General features: G+C 40.9%; 4 protein-coding genes across 4 annotated transcripts; all 4 read right to left on the reverse strand.

Annotated features, from left to right (window-relative positions):
- Nucleotides 1-818: 818 nt before the first annotated feature.
- Nucleotides 819-6,663, reverse strand: LOC139962424 (tubulin alpha-1 chain-like). Its single transcript, XM_071962358.1, has 3 exons — nt 6,484-6,663; nt 3,363-3,585; nt 819-2,594 (listed from the first exon to the last, which is right to left on the reverse strand). The coding sequence occupies exons 1-3, from the start codon at nt 6,634-6,636 to the stop codon at nt 1,462-1,464; spliced, it is 1,509 nt and encodes a 502-aa protein (XP_071818459.1). The 5' UTR covers nt 6,637-6,663; the 3' UTR covers nt 819-1,461.
- Nucleotides 6,664-7,613: 950 nt separating this feature from the next.
- On the reverse strand, nt 7,614-13,342 carry LOC139962426 (tubulin alpha-1 chain-like). The gene is made up of 3 exons (XM_071962360.1): nt 13,186-13,342; nt 11,237-11,459; nt 7,614-9,704 (listed from the first exon to the last, which is right to left on the reverse strand). Exons 1-3 carry the CDS (start codon nt 13,186-13,188, stop codon nt 8,575-8,577), a joined length of 1,356 nt encoding a protein of 451 aa, XP_071818461.1. The 5' UTR covers nt 13,189-13,342; the 3' UTR covers nt 7,614-8,574.
- Nucleotides 13,343-15,294: 1,952 nt separating this feature from the next.
- On the reverse strand, nt 15,295-18,378 carry LOC139962427 (tubulin alpha-2/alpha-4 chain-like). Its single transcript, XM_071962361.1, has 3 exons — nt 18,216-18,378; nt 17,020-17,242; nt 15,295-16,611 (listed from the first exon to the last, which is right to left on the reverse strand). The coding sequence occupies exons 1-3, from the start codon at nt 18,216-18,218 to the stop codon at nt 15,479-15,481; spliced, it is 1,359 nt and encodes a 452-aa protein (XP_071818462.1). The 5' UTR covers nt 18,219-18,378; the 3' UTR covers nt 15,295-15,478.
- Nucleotides 18,379-23,484: 5,106 nt separating this feature from the next.
- On the reverse strand, nt 23,485-27,336 carry LOC139962428 (tubulin alpha-1 chain). The gene is made up of 3 exons (XM_071962362.1): nt 27,177-27,336; nt 25,703-25,925; nt 23,485-25,292 (listed from the first exon to the last, which is right to left on the reverse strand). The coding sequence occupies exons 1-3, from the start codon at nt 27,177-27,179 to the stop codon at nt 24,160-24,162; spliced, it is 1,359 nt and encodes a 452-aa protein (XP_071818463.1). The 5' UTR covers nt 27,180-27,336; the 3' UTR covers nt 23,485-24,159.

Consider the following 27,336-nt stretch of genomic DNA (forward strand, 5'->3'; position numbering starts at 1 on the left):
CACGAAGCTACAGTTAATTTCCCTGTAAATCATTGGTACTTACATAATATGACCTTTGATTATTCACCGGTCACCGATAATGCATATGCAAATAAATGATGCAATACCAAACTTATTACTTTCACGGTACCAGTTTAGTGTGTTGTAATATTTTGGCGGGAGATTAAAATGTACATTACGAAGTTGACTAATATAGATACACCAGGTGGAGACAGATTCCCATAAATTATGTAACATTTTCTGGCAGAGGCTTTTTACATCTTGGTATAAAATGTTTTGTCCTAGATAATACCTGTGTGTATGTACGATATTTGTTGTACTATCACTGTGGACAAAAGCATGTGACATTTTTCTTTGGAAAGTTTTCAAAGATAATTTCATATCCATTAAACTATAAACAGATAGAGACCAAACTTGGAATTAGCACTGTAAGAACTTGTGTTAAATTTGAACAAATTTGCATAACATTTTGTTTTCAGTTAGTACAACCACAGAAGTGGTTAGGAGTGTAAATTCATGGAAAGTAAAACTTTTCAGGGTTTCTCCAGAGCAAAAGGCTTTTGCCCCATCTTTACTAATGGAAGGAATATCCTTGAAGTAGCACAAAAAATTAACCAATATAAGATAGGCATAGAATAACGACTGAATAGGGTAACAAGTACATTTTCTGTGGGATGAACTGATTCACCACTAGTCAGCCAAAATATCAATTAGTGTATGGTTGTTGAATGAAGTGAGCAGCAAAGCATGAAGTTAGCTTTTTGTACAAAAGTGACAAATACAGACCTCACAAAAATAAATAAATGTAAACGATTAAAACAAATTAAACAAAATATATTGAAACATGCAAACATTTTCCTGATCATATGTTTAATGTCATGGTTTCATGCAGAACACTCTACACTTATGAAAAAGAAATTAACAAATATTTTTATTAAACTAAATTAATATCTGTTGGATTCTACAGTGAACAGTGTACGCTGCCCTGCTAATAGATTTAATCATGTATGTACTAAACAAAAATAGAGTAGACTGAAGCTAATAATATCCTCCCCTTTAAGTTTGCAATAAATTTGAGACATTTGCTGGAATATTTTGTGTGGGTTTTTCATTTTATACGGAACAAAAATGTAGGTAAAATAGTTGTTGTTGTAGTATACTGATATCAACTCAGAGACTAACACTTATTTTTGTCAACCAATTATTAAACATACGTTCAAACCAACATTTCAACCCATTGTTAGAGCTCTATCAGTTACAAGGTAATTTCGACAGCCAATCTTCAGCGTAACACAATTTTAATCATAGGTAATGACAGACATGTACTGTATTGTTGACAAATGAACAATTTTGAGATGTCATTATAAATTTAGCATAATCGAGTTCAAATTGAAGGAATGGGTGATTGCAGCATAGGTAATCTAGTATTCATGATTCAGTATATTGCTAATAACTATTTTTTTAATACTCGTCTCCTTCCTCCTCTTCTCCTTCAGCGTCAACCGAGTCGACTCCAACCTCTTCGTAATCCTTCTCCAGAGCAGCAAGATCCTCACGAGCCTCAGAGAACTCTCCCTCCTCCATACCCTCACCCACATACCAGTGGACAAAAGCACGCTTGGCGTACATCAGATCAAACTTATGATCAAGACGAGCCCAGGCCTCAGCAATGGCGGTGGTGTTGCTCAACATACAGACTGCACGCTGGACCTTGGCAAGGTCACCACCTGGTACCACTGTTGGTGGTTGGTAGTTGATACCAACTTTGAAACCTGTTGGGCACCAGTCAACAAACTGGATGGTACGTTTGGTCTTGATGGTAGCAACGGCAGCGTTGACATCTTTGGGTACGACATCACCACGGAAAAGGAGGCAGCAGGCCATGTACTTGCCATGACGGGGATCACACTTCACCATCTGGTTGGCGGGCTCAAAGCAAGCATTGGTAATCTCAGCTACAGTAAGCTGTTCATGGTAGGCCTTCTCTGCAGAGATGACAGGGGCGTAGGTGGCCAGAGGGAAATGAATACGAGGGTAGGGTACCAGGTTGGTCTGGAATTCTGTCAAATCCACATTAAGAGCACCATCAAACCGGAGGGATGCAGTGATGGAAGAGACAATTTGTCCCATAAGCCGATTTAAATTGGTATAGGTTGGTCTTTCAATGTCCAGATTACGACGGCATATATCATAAACTGCTTCATTGTCTACCATGAAGGCACAGTCAGAGTGCTCCAGGGTAGTATGGGTGGTCAGGATGGAGTTATATGGCTCCACCACAGCAGTGGAGACCTGTGGGGCAGGATAGATGGCAAACTCCAGCTTGGACTTCTTACCGTAGTCGACAGACAGACGCTCCATGAGGAGGGAGGAGAAACCAGATCCAGTACCACCACCAAAGCTGTGGAAGATTAGGAACCCTTGAAGACCGGTACACTGGTCAGCCAGTTTCCTTGTCCTATCCAACACCAGGTCAATGATTTCCTTACCAACAGTGTAATGACCACGGGCGTAGTTATTGGCGGCGTCCTCCTTGCCAGTCACCAACTGTTCAGGGTGGAAGAGCTGGCGGTAGGTACCAGTTCGAACTTCATCTGTGGATAGGAAGGAAAAATTAAAAGCCTTGTGAAAAGTTGCTACTTATAGTTCATTATATATATTGAAGATATCTCAGTTTCAATGTTCCCTACACAGACTTGCCAACCATCAGCAAAAATGATACCACAGAGGACCACTATGGTTTGTCTGGCAAATGCTGTTTCGTTTTTTGTAGTGGCTGGGTTAACTTGTGCTTAAAAACATTTTCTCTATGTTGCTTTGGTTTTGATATATAACATAGATCTATATATATGAATTTTGTATTGCAATGTTGCCTCTCTCTGACCAAGCCACAAATCTACAGCATGGGATTATAAGTTACAATTAACATATCTGACCCCTCCAGCTGACACTTTAATCCATTTCAGTTTATACAATTAATTATACAATTAATTCTATCCCACATATTTAATTTGATTACTTTATAAAACATTTGTATTTTATATGTGTGCTTTGACTGCAATAAAGGGTATAAGTTTCTGTCAAACATAGGCCTGTATCATAAACAGCATACCTTGAGGGCGAGTAGTAGGAAAAACCACTCTCAGTGCCAGGGGTGGGGGGGGGGGGGTCACATCACAATCGACATCCATAACAGTCAATGCTTTTAACTCCCTTCAATTTTAACTCAAAAGTTTACTTGCCTTCTCCGATATTGACAAATGCAATATAGCATACAAGGGTTGTTTGCAATTTTGTCACATCTTTAAAACATGTATGTATGACAAAGATCATAGCAGAACATGACCTATCACTGAGCTTACCTACAACAGTTGGTTCCAGATCTACAAAGACTGCCCTGGGGACATGTTTTCCAGCTCCAGTCTCACTGAAAAAGGTGTTGAAGGAATCATCACCACCTCCAATGGTTTTATCACTGGGCATCTGACCATCAGGCTGGATACCATGCTCCAGACAATAGAGTTCCCAGCATGCATTGCCAATCTGGACTCCAGCTTGCCCGACGTGGATAGAGATACATTCACGCTAAAAAGGAATACAGTACCATAAAGTGTATGAAGTACAAAGTTCTCAGTAAGATTGTTAAAATGGAAGTAAAAAGATATACTTTCTTGACAAAGAAGTGCCTATTAGACATACAAAGCAAACTGGAGATGTTTTCAAGTATAATTTAGAGTATTTGTGTGCACATCTGTCAATCATTACAAATCTAAATTTGTGAAGAGCATATTGGTACAACATAACCATTCCTAAGACATCAGGTGACCATGTGACGTCACTGTTGGTATACCACACTCACAACAATACTTTTAGTCTGTAAAGTTGTATACTTGAGCTGCCAAAAACATCAACGATATTACTCCTTTTTCCCCGAAATGCCACAATTCTGTGTTGTTGGAGGTTGCAGTTATACCTCAGCCAACAAAAGCATCAGCTTTTTTAGCTTTCCGAGTAGAAGAACCGACGTAAAACGCTGTAGACTTTGGATCAGTTTTGTGAGATGCACGCGGAAAGATTTTTCAGCACCCGGAGTATCTCATGCCCATGAGGCCACATACATGACCCTGCCTCTGTGTATGCTGCAAATGTCTCATTCTGCGAAAATTATATACTGTCGACAGCTGTGTCAGACATAGCTAATGTGAAATTGACCCTTTCAAGTCTCCTTGTAAACACGCCCTGGACGTCCTCACATGTAACATATATCACGCAATTGACAGTATAATATTTACTGTAAGAGGTGACCGTGTATATACCGTGCCTAGGGTAGCATTGTTAGTACATGTAGTGAGTTACAACTCTCGCCGGGGTTGGATAGCATGTGTAAATAGTCATGTTAGGATATCTTCACATTTATCAATTTCATTTGTTGTATTCCAGTATCGTGAGTTCGTGATACATGTGTTATATTGTCTGTTATGTTTATTCTGGCATCTGCATGGTCCAAGGAGTTGCATAAAAACAGTTCTATGTAGCGATCGGACGTTTATTTCGTTAGTGACTGTCTTGTGATTGTGGGATGTTACTGGTCAAGGCCTGTTTCAACTAGACCTAACTCTATGGAATTACACAGAGTCACGGCAGTATTTCGCCCAGGATTGAAGGAGAAACGTGGATTTGGATATTCACTGCTAAATTTCGTTGATTGAAAGGATAGTGTTTGTACTTTTGGATATTAAAACGAGTAAGTACTATGTTCAGCTGAAGCTTAGTCATGTATAAGCTACCCTGGTCGATTCGGGTCGGCGCCTTTTCGTAGTTGTTCGATTATGTTTAGTGTCTTTTTGGTAATTTGTTGACAGTAACGGAAGCAATTTCCTGTTACATATCATGCATGAGGCATCTTTTAGGTCTATTCTTCTGTTCAGTTTGCGGTATCTTGCGATCAAATTGTATTACGGAATCTGCATGCTGCTTGCATTGTCTACAGTATCTTGTACCGTACGTACCTATTGACGCTCCGCTATGTAAACGATGCCTCCATTTGAGTAGAAATTTTGCTAATAAAATAACCAATTTTACTAAATTTTCTGCTCAAAATTGTCTTAAAACTAGTTGTTTATCTGTATGTGTTCCTGTTTTAAGCTAACAGCTTTTCAAACGCTTGAAATTGGAAGTCAAATACAGTACAATTGTTTCGTATCTGTGTATAAACAGTGCCTATATCAGAGTTTGGTTTTTCGTGGTATACCAACAATGACGTCACACGGTGACCAGAGGCTCCTTTGGGTCAATCGCTGTTTTCAGACATTCCAGAGGTACATGTCATGTGACTACCCAAAATGTTCATTTTCATGCAGGTGCGTAGCCAAGGGGGGGGGCGAAGGGGGCAGCCGCCCCCCTTGAGCATATTTTTTTTTTTTTTAATGTTTTTATGATATCGCTAGTGATTTTAAAAGAAAATGCTAAGATGGAACCTACAAGGCCTGGGAAGTGCCATTTCCAGCGATCTGGGAAGCATTTTCAGCCAAAATTTTCTTGTACGCTTCGCGCCAACCATGGTGGCACTACACTTTGGTAGTATGCAATGCCGTATCTACGGCTCTGAAAATTTTTCTACATTTCCGCCCTTCCTTTGGCAAATTCCTCGCTACGCGCCTGTTTTCGTGGTTGTTTTTTATGGGTTACAGCAGGTTTTCAAAGATTATTTTGTACACATGTTGATTATGGGTATGTGAACTCCCAAATTAATGGAAAATCCCCCCCCAAATTTTTTGTCTCCATAGTTAGTCTTTAACTATTCCCCATCACTCAGTGAGTCTAACTTTGAAGTGCATTTTACTCTGAACTGTCAACCTAGGCTACCCCTTCTATAACTTCACATAAAATTTAACTGAATAAATAATATTTTATTCCTCAAAAATTGCATGAAGCCTTTAACTTACGCCTATCTTAACTATATCCCGCAAAAATTAACTAGTAGGATTTTTGCTGACTGAACCCATTCAGATTCAGAACAAATACTAACGTTAGGCCTCTACCTAGGCTATTTCCTTTCGTAATGTCACACTTGGGTCAATCCGTTGCCATGGTGACCCGATAGTCTAAAAATGCTCAGACTTGCAACGCAAAAGCAATCCTCAAATTCAAAAAAAGGTTATACAGGCAAGTGGAAACAATTATGGTACAGTGTAAATTCATCGGAATGTTTACTGTGACACGGAGTTGAACGATAAAAATGAAGTGGGTCGTTAAAACTGCCTAAATTGTAGTAAAAATACACGGACAAAAACTTGGTATGTTACAATAACGTAGCCTAGGCTAGCCTACGTTAGTCATTAGTTATGTTGGACGTTTTCACAAATTGCAGATACAACAAGGAAACGCCAAGTGGGATAGTAATTTGTAACAATACTTTCCGGACTATCTAAAGACTGAAAGCATTTTGTGACATTTCTTCATATATAAAGTTATGATACATACCATTTTGATACAACTTCGTGAAGTTTCAAAGGTAGTACGAAGAAGTTTTTCACGGAGATTTCCGTCCCTTTGGTCTACTTGATGGTAGTGCTGGAGGCGTAATGCATTGATATTCTGCAGACGGTACGGGAGTAATGTAGTTACAATGCACATACCGTATGTACCGAGCACAACTAGCTAGGCGCTGAGGGAGTTGCATGCTACAACAAAACTTGCCAGTGGATTTCAAACGTTTCTGATTGGCGTGGGATAAGAGAGGACCCCGCCTAGACCCTTGAAATATGAAATTCGATTGGCTTATTGCGGTATACTGTGAAAAATAAACCAAATGGCGGGCTTCCCGTGCATAAATTTGGTGACGTGTTCACCTCACAGCCCAGGATCAAAGTACAACCCTCTGTTGTTTGTATTACTGAGTTAAAAGATTCTGCGAATTTCTAATTGCATACCAAAAGGGACTTAGGCAAAGGCCTGTACAGTTAACAGCTGTAAGATAACTATCGATTCGCTGCATACAGGCACGTAGCCAAGGGGTGGGGGGGGGGGGCGAAGGGGGACCGCCCACTCCTTGCGCATTTTTGTTTTCTATGATATCGCTAGTAATTACAAATTAGAAAATGTTTAGATGCAACTTACAAGGCCTGGGAAGTGCCATTTCCAGCGATCTGGGAGGCATTTTCGGCCAAAATTTTCTTGTACGCTTCGCGCCAACATATGGCGGCGCTACGCCCAGGTAGTTTGCCAACAGGCTTCGCTCTTCACTTGGCAAATTCCTCGCTAATCGCCTGGCTGCATATGGATGATTTATTATTATTTTGTATGGGGAGGTGGGAGGTGGGGTGACGAAAGGAGATGGAGACGGGCGGTATTACAATAGTCATGCGATGGTCTGCAAGTAAATTGACAGATTTTTGTCTTATATAGACCACCAACATCAAATGATCAACTCTGGATTAGTTCTTTTATAGTCAGCCAGTTCACCCCCCCCCCCCCCCGCCAAGAAAGTTTCACCACAACGTGCGACCACCACGTGAATATTGTAAGTTTTGATAATAACATATATAGCTATATAGGAAGCACTGGCTGTTTGGATCGTTCAATGATGAAATGAGATTGTTATGAGATTTATTCGATGTCAATGTTCAATTAATGAGACGTTTTCACATATTACAAAGTACAGCCCACCCACCACAAGTGACACCGCACATTGGGGGTGGGGGTGGGGTGATGCATTCATGAGGACTTAATTAAAGCAGCTGGTCAGCCACTGAATACCTATAACTTTTAATGCTATGCGATACTAAAATCATGCCCCAGAACATTGAAAGTCATTAACTTGAAAACAGTTTAAAATCATTGCTTTTCAATTAATGAATTAAAATTGTAAAATGTCGATCAAACTTAGAGAGCTGTTTTAACACAGTTGTAGAATAAAATAACAAATCCATTTTTTACAATACATTCTAGTTATTGAAAGATTTAATTTCAAGGCACAGGAGGAACGATACTTTTTACGGCCGCCGTTTGTCGTTGGCAGAGATGGGTGTTTATATTATGCTGTTGAGTTATAGTCCTACTTCTGCCGTAACATAATATAAAGATCAGCCTAAGGCAAAATTTGAAGTTCAAGTAGTAATACGTACACAGTAAGGTTAGGCCTACATACATAGTAAATATCACTCTCAATAACCACATAAGATGTTGCTATACTTGCTATGATTAACAACACAATAACTTGAAATTGTTACATATAATAGTGCAAGCTCTTCCATGAGAGAGTAAGACTGTACTGACCGGTCAGTTCTGTTCATTGTCATATAGGACATTAAGTATGTTTAGCCGAAATATTGCGATACGGCAGCTTAGCAAGTTTTAAAAGTCACACGCATAACTGCGACACAGGAACCATGGCACTTACTATAAAGTTCGTTTGGTAGAACACCGTACTACGTTATTTTCCAATAAAATTTAATGGGTTTCAAATCCATGTGCTTTGATTTATTGATTGCTGCATGACTACAAAGAACTAACATTGTACGATATCCCGAATATTTAATTAGGTGAAAGGCACATATTGCTTCAATCAAAACACTAATATTCATCTTCGGCATCTTCGTCTTCACCCTCTAATGAATCGACTCCAACCTCTTCATAATCCTTCTCAAGAGCAGCAAGATCCTCACGAGCCTCAGAGAACTCTCCCTCCTCCATACCCTCACCCACATACCAGTGGACAAAAGCACGCTTGGCGTACATCAGATCGAACTTATGATCAAGACGAGCCCAGGCCTCAGCAATGGCGGTGGTGTTGCTCAACAGACAGAGTGCACGCTGGACCTTGGCGAGGTCACCACCTGGTACTACAGTTGGTGGTTGGTAGTTGATGCCGACCTTGAAACCAGTTGGGCACCAGTCAACAAACTGGATGGTACGTTTGGTCTTGATGGTTGCGATGGCAGCGTTGACATCCTTAGGTACAACGTCACCACGGAAAAGGAGGCAGCAGGCCATGTATTTTCCATGACGGGGATCACACTTCACCATCTGGTTGGCGGGCTCAAAGCAAGCATTGGTGATCTCAGGTACACTAAGCTGTTCATGGTAGGCCTTCTCTGCAGAGATGACAGGGGCGTAGGTAGCCAGGGGAAAATGAATACGAGGGTATGGTACCAGGTTAGTCTGGAACTCAGTGAGATCTACATTGAGGGCACCATCAAACCTCAGAGATGCAGTGATGGAGGAAACAATCTGACCAATCAAACGATTCAGGTTGGTGTAGGTTGGTCTTTCAATGTCCAGATTACGACGACAGATGTCATAGATAGCCTCGTTGTCTACCATGAAGGCACAGTCAGAGTGCTCCAGGGTAGTATGGGTGGTCAGGATGGAATTGTAAGGCTCCACAACAGCTGTTGATATCTGAGGAGCTGGATAGATGGCAAACTCCAGCTTGGACTTCTTACCGTAGTCGACAGACAGACGCTCCATTAGGAGGGAGGAGAAACCAGATCCAGTACCACCGCCAAAGCTGTGGAAGATGAGGAACCCTTGAAGACCGGTACACTGGTCAGCAAGTTTGCGTATTTTGTTTAGAACGATATCAATAAGTTCTTTGCCAACAGTGTAGTGACCCCGTGCATAGTTATTAGCGGCGTCCTCCTTACCAGAGATGAGCTGTTCGGGATGGAAGAGCTGTCGGTATGTTCCTGTTCGAACTTCATCTGTGAACCAAGAAAGTTAAACAACTGTTGAACTTAGGATTCCCCTGGAAATCGTTAGAATCATCAAATAGTGTGCATTGGCTTCTTACCTTTGTGAGTTACACGGCCTTGGCTTTTACGTGTTAGGTAAAGGAACGTGAGATAATGAATCCTCCAAAGCTAAAACCAAACTATACTGATTATATTCAACACTTTCGCTAAAGCTAAAGCAGCCAGGAACTAAAAAATGAACGAAATAAGGTATTTTTTGTAATACCAACTTGATAAGGCTTAATAAAAAATTTATAACTTGAAAGATGACAATTTTATCCTTTGTAACAATAAATTCATTAATTAATGACAAACCAGTGCCATGCGCAAAGGGGTGGTTTCCATGGCAATCCCCACACCTCCATCGTCAGTGGGGGGGGGCTTCAGTTGGGAAGGCAGTGTTCAGCCGGGGCAAATTTCAAAATTTAAGAGTTTTTATTAGCAAACCTTGCATTTAGGTCTAAATATATATTTTTTATATACTTTTTGACGTCTTAACTTTGAAATTGTCTCGTTGGGGGATAAACCAAACCCTTAGATGATAACCGCACTCAACTAACCCACATCCTTACCCCTTTGTATTCCATTCCCAACTTACAGCCCATTAAGGTTCACCCCCCCCCTAACAATTTCAGTCGGGGTAAGGGTTTGGAATTTGACACTCACCCCAACCCACCTTCGAATCCTATGCATTTCATTGCAGCAGGATAATCAAAGATTTTTGACCGAAAATCGGCAATATGTATTTCATATGTATTTCATATATAAGACACATTTGCACGATCTTTTACGGTTTGCCCGCAAAGTTGAACTGTAGAAATGTCTCGGTCGGTCCGAACTTTGCATGATTGTTTTGCTATTTAAGCTGCAGTGGACCCTATAAAGGAGACACAAACCCTATACAATCATTATTGGTCTATGTGATACCTGCCTTGTACAACTTTCCAAAGCAGTTAATAAAATGTTTTTCCATTTGGGAGATATTACAGATTTCATGTTCCTTCACTGTCACTGTCTTGATCAAGTCTAAAATATGACATCATCGAGCCACATGTGCATCATTTTTTTTAAAGTTTTTCTTTCTTTCTTTCTTTCTTTATTTATTCAAGGTGGATTTTCCGTAATTTAGCTGGAGTTTGTAAATGTTGATTTCAAAATATTGAAGATCTAAACAAAACCAAATGATGGCATGGTTTTCAGAGTCAACACTATTAACATTTTACCTTGAAATCGAACAAAAATACACAAAGAAAAACAGAGGAATTAATATATGTACGACTCTAGTGGCACTATGGCATCATAGATTTACAAAATGACAGCGCCCAGACATTACTTTTAAAGGTGGATATTTTTCCCAAACAGAGTAATGTTCTTCTAAGATGTTGTGGGAGTTGGTCAGAACAATTAGAGATCTCTGTTATAGCAGCTAAAGGTGATGGGTTTGTTTCTCCTTTTACTATAATTAGAATAACATGGTGGGCTTTAATACCGGAATCTCCTACCTATAACAGTTGGTTCCAGATCTACAAAGACTGCCCTGGGGACGTGTTTGCCAGCTCCAGTCTCACTGAAGAAGGTGTTGAAGGAGTCATCACCACCTCCCAGTGTTTTATCACTGGGCATCTGACCATCAGGCTGGATACCGTGCTCCAGACAGTAGAGTTCCCAGCATGCATTGCCCATCTGGACTCCAGCTTGTCCGACATGGATAGAGATACATTCACGCTGTAAGAAGAGAAGAAATAATATAAGTGGTTATTTATGAACTATTCGTCAGCAGTGACCATTTATGGTCTATTGTGACATTTGCACGTCGAAAGAGCGGGTTTGGGGAGGGGGTATAGTTCGGGAAAGCCTCGTTGAGGCTAACGCGATCGACATAGTATAGTTATGATCACTTTGTGGCTTTAAGCAAAAGCTATACAACGCAAACAGAAACATTCGCATACATTCCTCGTGTGCTGTTATGGAATCGAAGTTCTCATCCATCCCCCTTCGACCCTCCCTCCCCCCCCTCACCCTCTCTTGTCAGAAAATGCGTCAAGGAACATAACTAAACAAACTTTCTCGTTTACGAAGTTGTCAAATATCGTCAAATTCATGTCATTTGCATTACAAACAGATATACTTGATATACTTGCACCCAAGTTTGTATCGTTGTTTGCCCATTATCATAACGGATGAGCAATTTTCCAAATCATTACCCCTCCCCTATCCACCTTTTTAGTTCCTTGTAAAGAAACACACACCCACACTCACACTCACACGTCCCAATAAATAATGTTGGATGATGTTAAGTACAACATTCATGTTTAAGAAATGTTGTATGAAATGTTTCAAGAAAAAAAAACACGGTACTGTATATATACTATAATGTAATTATACAGTATTTCTTATAATACCACTTGTAAGTTTTGAGAAATTGCCATTTAAATATTTGCCGCTCATCAATCAAATGGGCTGAGATACTTAGTCTACCGCGCAGACATGTCAGTCAGATGTATATAACACAAACTCATAAGACGAAATATGAGATGTTTATGACCTCAAATATAGCATCGTTACATTGCATAACAATAACATACACTTGTTAAAGAACATGCATGGTGTTAAATATCATGCAATGGTTCTCCACTGTTCCGTTCTTTATATGAAATTAATAGAACATTTCTTTTTTAGCATTTGTCATATATTGAGGAGCTGACGTCATTGCCGTTTTAGCCTTAAAGGAGCATTCCGAGATTTAGAGGATAAAAATCGAAACAGTTAGAGAATTATTACTGTAGCAGTATAACGTTGTCTGTTTTTCTTGGAGTATGACTTATCAAGACTAAAACTCTGCCTATATAAATTCACCATTTGACAATTTGTGTTACCATATATACTGCATTCTGCAGGTATACATAACGAAGGCCGCTAGCTAATTTCGTCACGCTTTATACATTACTGCCACATTAAAGTACTGTACCTCTTTAATACAACTAAGGCAAGCATGTTTAAGAAATTGTATACAGAAGATCGTATAGATTTGTGGTATGATTAATAAAATACAGAACAATTAAATTATAAATGTCGATACCTTCGTTGCTTTTTCTTTTCTAATGTTCTTTTGAAGAAAATACAAACCTTGTTTGTATTATTCGATGTACATTTTGATAAATATATGTATTAGGCGTATCACATATTGTACGTACAAACGTAGTGACTTACGCTTAATACATTCATGAAAATATACTGAATCGCTTAAAGCGACATTAACAAAAAGCATCTGCATATCTTATTAAATTAGTATAATCATCTTCATCATCAACAGCATCAATTTTATAAGTATTTTCGAATGATATATGCCCTGTTTTAAAAATACATATTTTTTTCTCAAATGTGCAGAACATGAGCCAAATGAAACAATGCACAGCAAATTAATAGATATTTTATGATTAATGCTACTTACCATTTTGATATAAAGTTATTATCGCCACTTGTCGATGAAAGTTCGATATAACGGCACTGAGACGCTTGCTGTCTTGATATCAAATGAGTCGTTGCTACAACAAATTATTCTTCATAAATTCTGAGATGACTATAATAATTATTATATAGGCCTACCTCTCAGCTCAAGTTCCTAACAAAAGCGCTTTGTTTGGTTGCTTGCTGTATGATTCTGATTGGCTGCTTCTCTATAGTCGTCAAGACCACAAGCCTGCATCTATATATATTCATTAATCTCACAATGACAACAGACGTGATGAGCAAGACAACAAAATGAACTCATTGTGTTGAATGTGTTACCATAACAACATATATATGAATGCACGAAGATAAAGACCATATAGTTAATGAATAGGAATAATTACCGGTAAGTAGAAATGTTTTGTGGTCAATGGCATGCTCATATTTTCAATAATCATTTACTGCCAACCGGCAAGCTATATATTCCGTAATAATAAACTTATTCAACGTGTGGGAATAGACGTATATCGTTGAAGTAACTGGGGAGGTATTTTATTTAAAATCGTAGCAAATTTTAGACACTTAACTTTGGGAGTAATATCAAAGACTTTCAAACTATCAGCCAATAGTCAGGACCATATATACTGACCCTACTTTCACATGATGTTAGCCAAAAGAGCAATAAAATCAGTCTCATTCATTAATTTTTTCAGCCTCCATGGCTATAGATAACGTTGGGCGCTCTTCCAGAATAACTATACTGTCGTATCACTTTAAGGCGTATCAGTTTCGTATCATGTATATACTGCAGTATATTCGATCGGTATTGTTTGGTACTACATGCAAAGAGAGTTTCCAAAGAGTATACGACGTGCGGTTTCTGAATTATGTGGAGAGAAAACAGCAGTCAGTTTAACTTACGGAATTATAAACCCCCAAATTCTTGTTATTTGATATAACGGTAAGTATATAGCTAATCGGTTTGCAAGATTTTGAAGCGTATGGAAATATAACTATTGGCGTCGAAACCGGACTAGGTATAGACGGTTCCGCCCTTTCCAAAAGAGGGAAGAATTTTCTCTTCCACCACCCCCCCCCCCTCCACCCCCAATACCACTCCAGAACTCTTAAGTAAATGCGCATAAGGAGAGCTCCATGGCACATTTCCTTCATCGCAAAAGCAGCTTGCTGTTCACAAGTCTTTCTCATTTACACTATTACTATGCACCCGTCATGATGCCACCATGGTGCCTCTATAAAAGGAAACGATGGGTTTGATCAATCGACACTAGGAGTGTTAGCTCAGTGGTTAACGCCGGTGCCTTTCAATCATAAGGTCCCCGGTTCGAGTCACTCCCAGTTACAGAGTTGTTGACAATTACAAATTCATAATCATGAACGTTAAATAAGAATGTGAGAGACTGACTTCGGTCAGCTTGCGGCTTTGATAAGCCAATAAGGCTTCTTCACAAGGATCTAAAATACATACATACATATACAATTTGCTGTGGTATTCGTGCCCAGCGACTAGCTTGCAATACATTTTCCTCACTAATATTACTAAGAAGCCCCCCCCCCCCCACAAAAAAACCCATTATCTTTAGTCATAATTGAACAAAAGCATATATCAGCAGATCAGGGGACAACATCTTCCAACATTGTTGTGAGCGGCAAATTCAAACAAGCGTTTTGATACTGTCATTTAAATAAGCTACAAAGTGATATTAATATTTATATATTCTTGCGCGGGGCTAGAGATTATCTGAAAGGCGCAACGAGGGGAAGCAGGGGAAGGTGCAGGGTAAGGGGAGCATGAATGGTATATGACTATATAACTAATATTACTGAATAAAACGCTCGCGGAGGAAAGTAAGGGTTAGGTCCATATGGTGAGGAGCGAGAGATGGGAAGGGGGGGGGGGTGGTAGGCTGTTATAATTATGTCTAATCACTATAAGAGGTGTATTGAGGAGAGTTCGGGACGGGGTGTATGAGTGAAGGAAGGGTGATGGTTGATGCGACCAAGAAGCTCCAGCAACGTATACAGAATTGGATCACTGGTAGCGTTTGCGCAAACAAACAAGTTATTAATAAATTAGTAACACGTGAAATCGGTGTCTAAAATATTTTATTGCAAAATAAATATTTCTTTGGAATGTAGCAATGTGACCGTTTCTAGTAATGTTGTTCTTGCAATATCATGATTGCTAGAGTTTGCACACACACAGACATAAATATCAATTTTTATGATAAATTCGTGCAATTAAGTAATCAGAAATTATCAGATCAAATGGTTTAATATTCATCGCCCTCCTCCTCCTCAGCTTCACCATCAACTGAGTCGACTCCAACCTCTTCGTAATCCTTCTCCAGAGCAGCAAGATCCTCACGAGCCTCAGAAAACTCTCCTTCTTCCATACCCTCACCCACATACCAGTGGACAAAAGCACGCTTGGCGTACATCAGATCAAACTTATGATCAAGACGAGCCCAGGCCTCAGCAATGGCGGTGGTGTTGCTCAACATACAGACTGCACGCTGGACCTTGGCGAGGTCGCCACCTGGTACCACTGTTGGTGGTTGGTAGTTGATGCCGACCTTGAAACCAGTTGGGCACCAGTCAACAAACTGGATGGTACGTTTGGTCTTGATGGTAGCGATGGCAGCGTTGACATCCTTAGGTACAACATCACCACGGTACAAAAGACAGCAAGACATGTACTTGCCATGACGAGGATCACACTTCACCATCTGGTTGGCAGGCTCAAAGCAAGCATTGGTGATCTCAGCAACAGTAAGCTGTTCATGGTAGGCCTTCTCTGCAGAGATGACAGGGGCGTAGGTGGCCAGAGGGAAATGAATACGAGGGTAGGGTACCAGGTTAGTCTGGAACTCAGTGAGATCTACATTAAGGGCGCCATCAAACCTCAGAGATGCAGTGATGGAGGAAACAATCTGACCAATCAAACGATTCAGGTTGGTGTAGGTTGGTCTTTCAATGTCCAGGTTACGACGACAGATGTCATAGATAGCCTCATTGTCTACCATGAAGGCACAGTCAGAGTGCTCCAGGGTAGTATGGGTGGTCAGGATGGAATTGTATGGCTCCACAACAGCTGTTGATATCTGAGGAGCTGGATAGATGGCAAACTCCAGCTTGGACTTCTTACCGTAGTCGACAGACAGACGCTCCATTAGGAGGGAGGAGAAACCAGATCCAGTACCACCACCAAAGCTGTGGAAGATGAGGAACCCTTGAAGACCGGTACACTGGTCAGCCAGTTTCCTTGTCCTATCCAACACCAGGTCAATGATTTCCTTACCAACAGTGTAATGACCACGGGCGTAGTTATTGGCAGCGTCCTCCTTGCCGGTGATTAGCTGTTCGGGATGGAAGAGCTGTCTGTAAGTACCAGTTCGAACCTCATCTGTGAAAAGAAACCAGGCAATGTTTTCATTAATAATGAAAATTTGCATATGTCATGGTTGGATATTTTACTTGCTTGAGAAGATACTTGTAGGTCTACGTAGGGTGTTAAAGGTGATGAACCTCACCGGACCCGGACCACCACGTGTCCCAAACAAGGGAAAGGAGAGAGAAGGAACAGAAACCAAACCAGCCAGAGATCGGGAGAACGTTTGTACATGGTATTACCCTATAATCCAACTACCGCCAGTCCCCCACTCATTGCATTCCTTACTGAAGCAGAGAAGACTACCAAAGACTACTGATTTTACTAAATTATCATTTAAATTGCTTCTAATCAATAGTCCTTAACCAAACAATCACTCATTCTTAGAACGCCTTAAAATATTCATATGGTGTGCTAACTTACCAACAACAGTTGGTTCCAGATCTATAAAGACTGCTCTGGGGACGTGTTTGCCAGCTCCAGTCTCACTGAAGAAGGTGTTGAAGGAGTCATCACCGCCTCCAATGGTTTTATCACTGGGCATCTGACCATCAGGCTGGATACCGTGCTCCAGACAGTAGAGTTCCCAGCATGCATTGCCAATCTGGACCCCGGCTTGTCCAACATGGATAGAGATACACTCACGCTATAAATAATAGAAACGAAATTCAGTTATTAATACTGTACCGATTTTTTAAGTAAGCTTCTTTGGTTCAATCATACGTTGCATGTGTATATCCGTAAAATAATTTGCCTATACTCAACACAATGACAGCTGAGAATGATACGGGAATTATTTTCGTGAATTTGTGAAGAGCACTGTGAGTCGGGGAAATAAAATATTTAAGCGTGACGTTCTTGCATAATTGATCCTTTTCCTCAGAACTAACAAATATTATACCGTATCAAGGGCGTAGGAACCGGGGGGGCTGGGGGGGGCGCCAGCCCCCCCAGTGAAAAATGTGGCGGGGCGGAAGTATCACTCCGCCCCCCCGCTTCGCAAGTCAGAAAACCCCTTTTTCATTTCCAAATGAGAAAAAAATCTCATTTGGAGCACCAAATTGCAACTAAGGCCCGGTGAAAATACAAAATTAAGTTTACAAAATGGATTCGGTGTTGAAGTGTGCTATAATGCACCAAATTGCATCTGAGGCTACCTGGAAATGCAAAAAATTCCAAAGGGGAGGGGACACCCCCTCCCCTTAGACCCCTCCCCCAGGCCGGCCATCAGTCTTCAGCCCCCCCACTCAAAAGTACCTTCCTACGCCACTGTACCGTATTAAAGTAACAACTGACGAAAATGTTGGGAGATAGGTCGATGCTATAACCACAAGCCTCAGCTTCTCTAATAGAGGTTAACAAGTCATGAAATTACTTATATTAAATACAATGGTTAATTAAATAATTAGAATATTTTCTCTAAACAATATAAAAAAATCCGTGTTCCATAAATCCGTTTTCACCAGGCTTATCTTGGCTATGCGTGTAATCTTTCAAACAACAGATAACATCGTCTTTATATATGCTTCAGTATGCTTAAAGATAGACAACAACAGCTGAACAAACAGAAGAAAATATGTTTCTAAGAGGTTGAATAAAATCACAGAAATCAAACTTACCATTTTGAAGTATCTTTGATCTCGAAGGAGAATAAAAAGTTAGGAAACTTGTAAATAGGTCTTTCGTGAACTACTTGATGGTAGGCCTTAAAGAAGACTTGTGACGGTTGCTACACTAACGAAAACCTTTATATATAATTGTAATGTTTGGGCTCTCTGATTAGTTGTCAGGGCATCCTGTTACTAAGACGAGGACGCCATCTCCTAGGAGATCGTTGTTAGGCGCTTTTGTGTTGACAGATGGACGGTTTACCGGACGATCGATTGCAAACAGACGGTTGTAATATAATACTAATGAGTACTAGGTTATACCACAGATCATGGAACAGTTTTTACCTCCATGCACTGATTAACAAAGCGAACTTCTACTTGTTATACTAAAGGAAGAAAGAGCGTTAACAATAATCCTGCATGAGAAAATGAATTTATCAGTTAAATTTGTGTCGAGATTACCAGTCATATCAGTCGTTGGAAATATAATACAAAATATATTATATGTGAAAAAGTAGTGCATAACTACTACAAAGGGGCGCAATCAAGAAACATTGAAGTTACCCCCCCCCTCCCTTATGTACAGGGTAAGCTTCTGCACCAATATGCTACTTCGAAATAATGACAAATCCAGCGTATATACAAATTGAGCAACAAATAATAGGTTCCAACATTTTCATTATAAGATATACATTTTCCTACATCATAGAGATTTTGCGCTCTTTATTATCATAAAGATGTGAAGGGGCTTTAAGGGCCAGGTCGGTCCCGTGGGCAGTTATGTCACCGGCACCCCCTTTTGAATCTTTCCTAAATTCATGGTACATACATGGGCCGGCGTATATGAGAATACGTTGTTCTGTACCCCATATTTACCCAAACCCCCCTATAATTTACTTCGGGGCCCGGAGCTGTATCCCCATGCACCTGACCCTCCTTCTCATCTGAGCAAATCAGCAAAATATCCATAGTTTTGAGTAGTAATTTTGTTCTGATTTGTTACACGATTAACGGGAATATGTATAGAAGGGGGGGTGGGGGTAGAATTCGCTTTATTTGTTATTACGAGGGAGGGAGGGAGGGAGGGAGGGGGGGAGGGAGGGAGGGAGGGAGGGAGGGAGGGAGGGAGGGAGGGAGGGAGGGAGGGAGGGAGGGAGGGAGGGAGGGAGGGAGGGAGGGAGGGAGGGAGGGAGGGAGGGAGGGAGGGAGGGAGGGAGGGAGGGAGGGAGGGAGGGAGGGAGGGAGGGAGGGAGGGAGGGAGGGAGGGAGGGAGGGAGGGAGGGAGGGAGGGAGGGAGGGAGGGAGGGAGGGAGGGAGGGAGGGAGGGAGGGAGGGAGGGAGGGAGGGAGGGAGGGAGGGAGGGAGGGAGGGAGGGAGGGAGGGAGGGAGGGAGGGAGGGAGGGAGGGAGGGAGGGAGGGAGGGAGGGAGGGAGGGAGGGAGGGAGGGAGGGAGGGAGGGAGGGAGGGAGGGAGGGAGGGAGGGAGGGAGGGAGGGAGGGAGGGAGGGAGGGAGGGAGGGAGGGAGGGAGGGAGGGAGGGAGGGAGGGAGGGAGGGAGGGAGGGAGGGAGGGAGGGAGGGAGGGAGGGAGGGAGGGAGGGAGGGAGGGAGGGAGGGAGGGAGGGATATTTTAGAAATGTTGATATCCAACTGGTGAGCGGTTGATGGATTGCTCGTCCGACTTGTCCTATACGTCATTGATATACTGCACATACATATGGATAATCATTCCTGATGCCATGGCGTTCGTACATGATATTAGCAAACTGCTAGAAGTAATATTTACAATAAATAATATTTTTTAATTACTATTTTGGTAGATTATAGATTCTTTACAAAACGTTCATAGATTTAGTTTAATTTTACATCTTTAATGATGATATCTTGTTAATAAACTATAACAGCTGTGTCCATAGGGTCATACGACATTGTTGCCGCCACTGAGAAAGAGTTGATCATGGGGCATGGTATGATACTTTCTATCTATTGGGTGAGGAGGGTGTCATATGATGGTAATCATATTTATCCTCTTCAAATGATGACTTTCAATACTAGTCTAGCAGGGACATGCTCTCTCTAGCAACATCAGTTTTCCGGTTCAGTTGTACCCCTCACAGTCTCCACACCACACCACCTCCCCCCACCCCCACTTTCGCAAAACATATTTCTAGATCTTAATGACTACAAATCGTTAACCCAAAATTTATGCGTTCAGAGATAAAAACTTCAATTCCTTTTTTTATTATACGCTTTGTCTCTATACTTGTGTTATGTAATAAAAAAAAAATGTTGCCCTACATCTAAACCCAGCCACCCACCCCTTCGCAAAGTATATTTCTACGATCTTAATCACTATACACATCTTTAACCTAATTTTATGCGTTCAGAGAAAAATACTTCACTTCCTTTATTGGGTATAGGCCTAGTCCGTATATGTTATGTTGTAACTGCGTCAAAATCTATGTTTATGATTTTTTTACTCGTATTTCACACTCAGCATTTCACACTAAATTTCGTTTTGAAAGACTAGAACACATGCCGTTAATGTAGTAGGCCTACTAGTATATAGGCTTACAGCTCCACTAATCCGTGCTTACGTCGTTGCTAAGTGTACATGGACACATGCATTTACTCATTGTTTGCGGTATTGATCTGACGTAGCGTTTAGTTCAAAGTGCAAGCGTCGTGTTGCCATGGGGACATAATTAGGTGTCCTTAACAACGTCGTAATGTACATGACACGGTGTAAGATCAGGGAGTTGTTCCATAGCAACTCCCTGGTAAGATTAATACAAGGTATCACACTGTGTGAGTACTACATGTCCACGATAATTCTGAGTGCATATAGTACTGTAGTCTTATATGTCGCTTCTGCTGTATGACTTCACACGGGATATGCCTATTGTCCTATACGTCGATGACTGACTAACCCGTCCAGTGTTGCTAACGGGTTATTTCGAAGAGAAAACAGCTAAGCCGTTTCTGCGGGACAAGTAAGAATTTGTGGAAACCAGTTTTTCAAGGAGGACCCAAAATGATCTGTTGACAAGGCAATGATTTTACTGATTTAGTATTATTGTCATGAAATAAAGGTGGGGGATCGGGTTGGCGGGTGGGTAACTTTATACTTGAACTATCTCGGGAAGTAAGTAAAAACGATCATACATACATATGATAATACAATTATAATAGCATTACTTAACACGTTACAAGACTGTTAAGCTTCAAATCGCCTGTTGGACATGACATCACAATTAAAATCTTCTGCGTAAGGCCACCCCTCCCCCCCCCCTCCAAACCACCGCACACACACACACACACGCACACACACACACACAAAACACATACTTCAGCGCGAATGTGCCTACACAAGCATGCAGAACAATTTTAATCAACACCCTAATGAAATTCCCAATTAATCAATGATCGTGGACATTCAGTCACAGAACAGAGTAGAGATAATGGGATAAAATTAGCAAATTGAAATTAGAACCATTAATTCAGTACTCTCATAAATAAGGTTTTACCGTAAAACTAGTTGCGACTATCAAATTAAAGCCAAAACCACAGGCTGTGTAATGATTAGACGTATAATGTAGATTTAATTCTATAGGAACTAAAATAAATGAAACATTCGGCTGAACATTGCTGGACTTTGTTAGCCTCTAGCCCTTTTTTTCGATAATGAAAAGAAGGCTACACGGTCTTTTCTATAAATTGGTAAACTATGGAAGTACGGCCATTTATTGATTGAAAAGAATGTCGATACCATATAATATATGCCAACCCAAGGGCGTAGGAACCGGTGGGGCTGGGGGCGCCAGCCCCCCCCCCCCAGTAAAAAATATGGGGGAGGAAGTATCATTCCGCCCCCCCCCCCCGCTTCGCAAGTCAGAAAACCACTTTTTCATTTTCAAATGAAAAAATAAATCTCATTTGGAGCACCAAATTGCATCTAAGGCCAGGTGAAAATGCAAAATTATTTACAAAATGGAGTGGGTGTTGAAGTGTGCTATATTGCACCAAATTACATCTGAGGCCACCTGGAAATGCCCCTCCCCATAGACCCCCCTCCTGGCCGGCCATCAGTCTTCAGCCCCCCCCCCCCCACTCAAAAGTACCTTCCTACGCCACTGTGTCAACCGATTTACAGCATTTTGACATCATGGCGTCCCTTCAGACATATTGCCTATTTACTTTGTGGAAATTTAGGTTACATTATGAGTGACCTTCATAACCTTTCGTCAATCAAATGGCATATGGACAAATAATAATTGTTGAATTAAATATCGATATCAACTGACTGTGGGAACATGATCATCCCCTTGAGACCGAAAGAATTCCTGAGGTCAACATTCCATTAGCCAATTGTAAAAAAAAGGTCGTTCTTGAACGCCGAGAAAATCTCAAGTTACCACCCAGACAGTAATTTAATGCGTCTTGTTGTGAGGGGTTTATAAGACTACGTGAGTTGTTTAGGATACACCTATAGCAATAATAAAAATATGCATGTTTCCCAAGCCCAGGATCGCTGCTAAGTTTATCTGAATATGAAATATGCAAACAACACAATGTATATACTGTGTAAAAGTGTCTTCTTTGGAGCTGGTATCAATGGCAAGTATCAAACGCCATCATTAATAACGCCATCATTAATAACGCCATCATTAATAAATATGTGATAACGATGTTATAAAACCGCACTATCTAGTGTCTTGTGATGTTATATAACCGCACTATCTGTTTGATTTGTCTCCTCGCAGAGAAGATTAATTGTTTTCCTTCGTTGTCAAATGGTACATTCTGTGCCATATTTACGCTATACATGTGCAGGGTTGTGCTAATAACATTTTTTTTGCGTGGGAGGCAGAAATGGGGCAGGGGTGCTACACCACTGGATCTGCGTCTGGTCATCATGTCAACCGTCAACGATTTATGATAGAGCTGGACAAGCAGTAAAGGTAACATAGTTATACATGCTTAGTTTGTTTGTAGCCCAGCCTATACCTCAACCAATCCGTAGTGTTTGCATCTGAAGTTTGGTCGATTATTTGGAAAGAGGGGGGGGAGGGGTTGGTAGAGACAGGGGAGGAAGGGAGAGCAGAGTGGAAGTAATGGTAACTGATCCTCACTAAATGCAAGCAACTAATGCATAATCTTACAATCGACATAAGCTACCCATAGATTAACCCTTACTTGTGCTGTCGTTTCATATCCGGTTCAAGGTATACACATAAACAGACTTAATCATCGGTAAGAGATGGCACATAACTAGTGGAGTTAAATTGTTTCATTCCGTTTAATTGTATTTGGTATTTTTCATTTGAACAAAATGATATTTTTATTTACTTGTTATTTCATCATGATCAATCTCTGTGGACTACAAGATATGGAAAAATTGAAAGCAAAGCATGATTCCAAAATACGTCATGAATACAGACTCTAATCAAGGTGAATCGAAATTAATTAATAGCTACCATTTAATTAAGTATATTATAAGGTCATAAATATATATACTTTCATTGATAAAAGTCATTGGACTAAACAGATCGAGGGAAGCGATGTTATACCGAAACCAGTAACAGAAAGTCATAAATGATAAGTTAAAGGTATAAAGGGCCAAAAGGGCCCTTGGACATATATATGAAAGTCATACCATGGACATACAATTAGGATTACCACACATGGTAAAACATCGTTTTTGGCTATTAGGAAATTCACATCTCTCCTGCAGATCTTTGGAAAAAATAAAGCGTTTAGGAAATGCTGTGAACTAGCTTGACAAATAAGAAACTTGTTTAAAATACTTTTACACAGGGGGGATTTATTAACAGCAGTACCCCCTTCGTCCACTATCCCATACCCAAAAGCTGCATTCTAATTAATTCATTTCAGCCAAATCTTGCCATTAGCTATATGACAAGGTTGATCTATGAGAACATTTCAAGATTTTATCTAATACTCCTCTCCTTCCTCCTCTTCTCCTTCAGCGTCAACTGAGTCAACTCCAACCTCTTCGTAATCCTTCTCCAGAGCGGCAAGATCCTCACGAGCCTCAGAGAACTCTCCTTCCTCCATACCCTCACCCACATACCAGTGGACAAAAGCACGCTTGGCGTACATCAGATCAAACTTATGATCAAGACGAGCCCAGGCCTCAGCAATGGCGGTGGTGTTGCTCAACATACAGACTGCACGCTGGACCTTGGCGAGGTCGCCACCTGGTACCACTGTTGGTGGTTGGTAGTTGATGCCGACCTTGAAACCAGTTGGGCACCAGTCAACAAACTGGATGGTACGTTTTGTCTTGATGGTAGCGATGGCAGCGTTGACATCCTTAGGTACAACATCACCACGGTACAAAAGACAGCAAGACATGTACTTGCCATGACGGGGATCACACTTCACCATCTGGTTGGCAGGCTCAAAGCAAGCATTGGTGATCTCAGCAACAGTAAGCTGTTCATGGTAGGCCTTCTCTGCAGAGATGACAGGGGCGTAGGTAGCCAGAGGGAAATGAATACGAGGGTAGGGTACCAGGTTAGTCTGGAACTCAGTGAGATCTACATTGAGGGCACCATCAAACCTCAGAGATGCAGTGATGGAGGAAACAATCTGACCAATCAAACGATTCAGGTTGGTGTAGGTTGGTCTTTCAATGTCCAAGTTACGACGACAGATGTCATAGATAGCCTCGTTGTCTACCATGAAGGCACAGTCAGAGTGCTCCAGGGTAGTATGGGTGGTCAGGATGGAATTGTATGGCTCCACAACAGCTGTTGATATCTGAGGAGCTGGATAGATGGCAAACTCCAACTTGGATTTCTTACCGTAGTCGACAGACAGACGCTCCATGAGGAGGGAGGAGAAACCAGATCCAGTACCACCACCAAAGCTGTGGAAGATGAGGAACCCTTGAAGACCTGTGCACTGGTCTGCAAGTTTTCGGACTCTGTCTAAAACAAGGTCAATGATTTCTTTGCCCACGGTGTAGTGCCCACGTGCATAGTTATTGGCAGCGTCCTCCTTACCGGTGATTAGCTGTTCGGGATGGAAGAGCTGTCTGTAAGTACCAGTTCGAACCTCATCTGTGAAAAGAAACCAGGCAATGTTTTCATTAATAATGAAAATTTGCATATGTCATGGTTGGATTTATTAATTGCTTGAGATGCTTCTTGTAGACAAAGGGTGCTAATATACTGTTAAAGGTGATGAACCTCACCAGATCTGGACCACCACGTGTCCCAAACAAGGGAAAGGAGCTAGAAGGAACAGAAACCAAATCAGCCAGAGACCGGGAGAATGTTTGTACATGATATTACTCTATAATCCAACTACCGCCAGTCCCCCACTCATTACTGTACATTCCCTACCGAAGTAGAGATGACTACTGATTTTACTAAATTATCATTTAAATTGCTTCTCATCAATAGTCCTTAACCAAACAACCACTCATTCTTAGAATGCCTTAAAATATTCATATGGTGTGCTAACTTACCAACAACAGTTGGTTCTAGATCTACAAAGACTGCCCTGGGGACGTGTTTGCCAGCTCCAGTCTCACTGAAGAAGGTGTTGAAGGAGTCATCACCGCCTCCAATGGTTTTATCACTGGGCATCTGACCATCAGGCTGGATACCGTGCTCCAGACAGTAGAGTTCCCAACAGGCATTGCCAATCTGGACTCCGGCTTGACCAACATGGATAGAGATACACTCACGCTGAAATAAATAAAACCATCTTCCAACTTTAGTATGAATATGGCAGAAGACATGTCATACAAAATTAAAAGCAATATATATGTGTGTACCTGGCATGGGGGGGTGCGATCAGAATCAGTTTTGTTGCCAAACTCTCCGCTGTGCTTATTTGCATATTATAGAAAAAAAAGCAAAAAAGACTCATGGGAAGCATGCATTGTTTCCCTGATGCTATCGTAATAGGTGTAGCACCGGATGGGTGGGGGGGGGGCTATATAGCTTTAAGCATCAACAACAACCTGGAAAACACTGCTAATTCACAGATTGGTCATTCACAGCTTAAGTACTGTACAATGTACTATTTGCATCAGTAGTTTTTTGTTTATATCACCTGTGCAGTTATGAAAAGCACCAGTTTAAAAAGTAACGACAGCTATGTAGACATATGTGCTAAAGGTTGGAATTAAAAAAACTGAGGAATGGAAAAGTGCTTTACACATAAGGCTTGCAAGATCTTTCCTTGCTTTCGCTCACACATTACGTATATAGTAGACCTAGACTAGATATAAGTAGACTATATAACATACAGAATCAGCATAGAGAATGGAACTCAATTACTCGCACTGAGTGTATGGTGTACGGGAAGCTGGTCACTTTGCCCAACAACCATTTCCATCAACCTTGTTGGTCATTTCGCCCAACAAGCATGGTCATTTCGCCCAACCTTGCTGGTTATTTCAACCAACATTGATTCAATATTGTACTTCAATATAACTGACGGGGATACTTCTATGGGTTAAATTTGGTCAATTTAATAAGGGAACGTTCAGAAATTGTTAACATTACGTGATACGAACCAAATATTAGGAAACTTGAAGTCGTGGTTACAGTCGGTAGGATGAATCAGTGTTTTAGGGGTTAGGTTTGATAGATTTTTATGGAGACCTATTCCCCTGTGTTTGTATAACATTAGATTAACACAATGTAGAACTAGATTCATTCTACTCGATTTTGTCAATGATTTTTTAGTCGTTTAAAGTCCGCTAAAAAGTATGTTTTTTTTTCTTCCGGTGGAATGAAATCACGCAGCGGGAACTGTGATTTATTCCATGTGTATAACACATATGTGGACTACATGATGATATTACGAATTTACAAAACTTCTTTTCCGAACTGTCACCAAAGTGCAGGCGAAGCGTGCGTTCACATGCAATTATGAATTTCAACTAAATGAATAAATTCATGGGAATCGATAACTGAAAACACACTTACCATTTTCTTTAATTTTCTTCTTCAACAAATGGAAACAAAATCGACAAAAGTGAGATAGCTTTCTCTTGCTACTTCAATGATAGACTAGGAGAAGAACACTGGCGGTTAAAATCAACGGATTGTTACTATGTAGGTACTAGGTAACGCATGGTCGTTTCTG

This window comes from Apostichopus japonicus, chromosome 21 (genome assembly GCF_037975245.1).
Source record: "Apostichopus japonicus isolate 1M-3 chromosome 21, ASM3797524v1, whole genome shotgun sequence".
NCBI lineage: Eukaryota > Metazoa > Echinodermata > Holothuroidea > Aspidochirotida > Stichopodidae > Apostichopus > Apostichopus japonicus.

Bases quoted from the DNA above. Each gene is read 5' to 3' on its own strand.
- LOC139962424 (XM_071962358.1), bottom strand. From the start codon at position 6,636: ATGTGCATTGTAACTACATTACTCCCGTACCGTCTGCAGAATATCAAT. The intron at 3,586-6,483 runs GTATGTATCATA...ATTCCTTTTTAG, and splicing joins CACGAAGTTGTATCAAAATG to CGTGAATGTATCTCTATCCA. The intron at 2,595-3,362 runs GTAAGCTCAGTG...TCCTATCCACAG, and splicing joins TCTGGAACCAACTGTTGTAG to ATGAAGTTCGAACTGGTACC.
- LOC139962426 (XM_071962360.1), bottom strand. The intron at 9,705-11,236 runs GTAGGAGATTCC...CTTGGTTCACAG, and splicing joins TCTGGAACCAACTGTTATAG to ATGAAGTTCGAACAGGAACA.
- LOC139962427 (XM_071962361.1), bottom strand. The intron at 16,612-17,019 runs GTAAGTTAGCAC...TTCTTTTCACAG, and splicing joins TCTGGAACCAACTGTTGTTG to ATGAGGTTCGAACTGGTACT.
- LOC139962428 (XM_071962362.1), bottom strand. The intron at 25,293-25,702 runs GTAAGTTAGCAC...TTCTTTTCACAG, and splicing joins TCTAGAACCAACTGTTGTTG to ATGAGGTTCGAACTGGTACT.